Source organism: Hemisphaericaspora subhashii (assembly GCF_019202705.1).
Source record: "Hemisphaericaspora subhashii strain CBS 10753 chromosome Unknown scaffold313, whole genome shotgun sequence".
Classification (NCBI taxonomy): domain Eukaryota; kingdom Fungi; phylum Ascomycota; class Pichiomycetes; order Serinales; family Debaryomycetaceae; genus Hemisphaericaspora; species Hemisphaericaspora subhashii.
The window spans coordinates 1-1597 of record NW_026057411.1 but is presented as its reverse complement, the minus strand read 5'-3'; the positions used below and the strand labels follow the sequence as shown (position 1 = coordinate 1597).

Genomic DNA, 1597 nt, shown 5'->3' with positions numbered 1-1597 from the left:
TGATTTGAAAAAATATCATTTGATCTCGGAAAATAAATCTGATTAGCGCATTGATATTTTTTAATCAATCAAATGAAGTCATCGCACAGCAAACGTTTGGATCAGAGATTGATAAGATCCCACCAAAATTGAGAAATTCTGGGGATATAAAGCCGATTTATTAGCGATCACCCCAGGACATGGTGATTGTTTAACTTTTTCTTTTTCACGAAAAGGTAAACAAAACTAGGAACGTTTTAATATTTATGGATCAGATGTCTTTTTTTTATATCTACGTAAATTTCCCCTGACAGCCAAAAGCCTTCCAAATAGGCAATGCTACAGATGGAACAAGCCTTCTCATAGGCGGAAGGTTCAACCTTTCCAGCAGATACTAGACTCCTTTGCTCCCAGGTTCTAAGCCATTCTCTAATTTTTGAAGAGAGCAGTTACTATGCTTCGGGCGAATAAATACTTGCTTGATTCTTCACAAGGACTGTTTACTCTGGATGACCTCTTCTGAAATAATAGTCTGCTCTTATATAATTTTGAAGTCTATCAGTGTTGTAATCTGGCCCAACTATGGAACAACGCCGAAATTGACAGTGACATGGTTGTTTGTAAAATAATTTATTTCGAGTGACTCATAAAAAATAATCGGAGAAGACATTAACTAATTCAAATTATTTTGCAACCACCAACAAACGCATGACAGCGGCAGCACAAGTCGAATAATTATGGTCTATATAAAGGGGATATTTTAGACGTCTTCATGATCTTTCAGTAACTTCATGATCTCTCGGCAACTAACACAAAATGTACTACAAATTTTCAACTATTTATTTAGCTTTATTTTGGATCTTTTCATGTCTGGATGCAGCCTATCTCTACCACTCACATGGTGGCTCACACACCAAAAGAGATGAAAAGAGTCCCTTTCAATTCAGACTTTATAGCCATAATATTAGGTATGATGCTCCAAAGGTAGTCAAAGACGAAAAGCCCTGGGGCCAGCGTAGAGATGCTTGCATAGCCTCAATACAGTCCCGTTGCGAGGATACAGAAACTCCTACTATCGTCACACTTCAAGAAGTATTGGTCAATCAGCTTAATGATATCAAATATGGATTAAACGGGAACGTGTATTCTCGCCCTTGGGCACATTTTGGAACTGGACGTAATGATGGCGCTTTTGCAGGTGAGTTTTCTCCCATTTTATACAACACAGAAGTCTGGGATTTGGTTAATGGAACCCAAACGTGGATTAGTTATACCCCAGATAAACCTACATACTTTCCGAACACAGAACATAAAAGAGTTATCACCCTTTGCACTTTTACCCATAAGAAGACTGGAGTTGGTATTAATGTAATCAATACTCATTTTGACAACAAATCCAGTGCTTCAAGAAACTATGGAGCAGGATTAATTTTGAGATATGCAATGGAATTCGAAAATAATTACCCAACTGTAGTTGGTGGGGATTTTAATTCGGAAATGAAAGACTCTGCTTATCTTCTAGTTGCAGGAGCATTAGACAGTGCTGCTGAGGTTGCTTCGAGGTCCTACAATAAGCAATTATCTACCGCATCTGGATTTTCACCAAAGAAACGAGGAA

At 37.9% G+C, this 1597-nt stretch overlaps 1 protein-coding gene across 1 annotated transcript; it reads left to right on the top strand. All coding sequences in view use genetic code 12, as the record gives it.

Moving 5' to 3' along the window:
* Positions 1-901: 901 nt before the first annotated feature.
* J8A68_005305 (uncharacterized protein) lies at positions 902-1597 on the top strand (the record flags this gene model as incomplete). Its single annotated transcript, XM_049409357.1, has 2 exons — positions 902-947; positions 1013-1597. Coding segments are annotated over 2 exons (631 nt in total), but the record flags the coding sequence as incomplete, so codon positions are not given.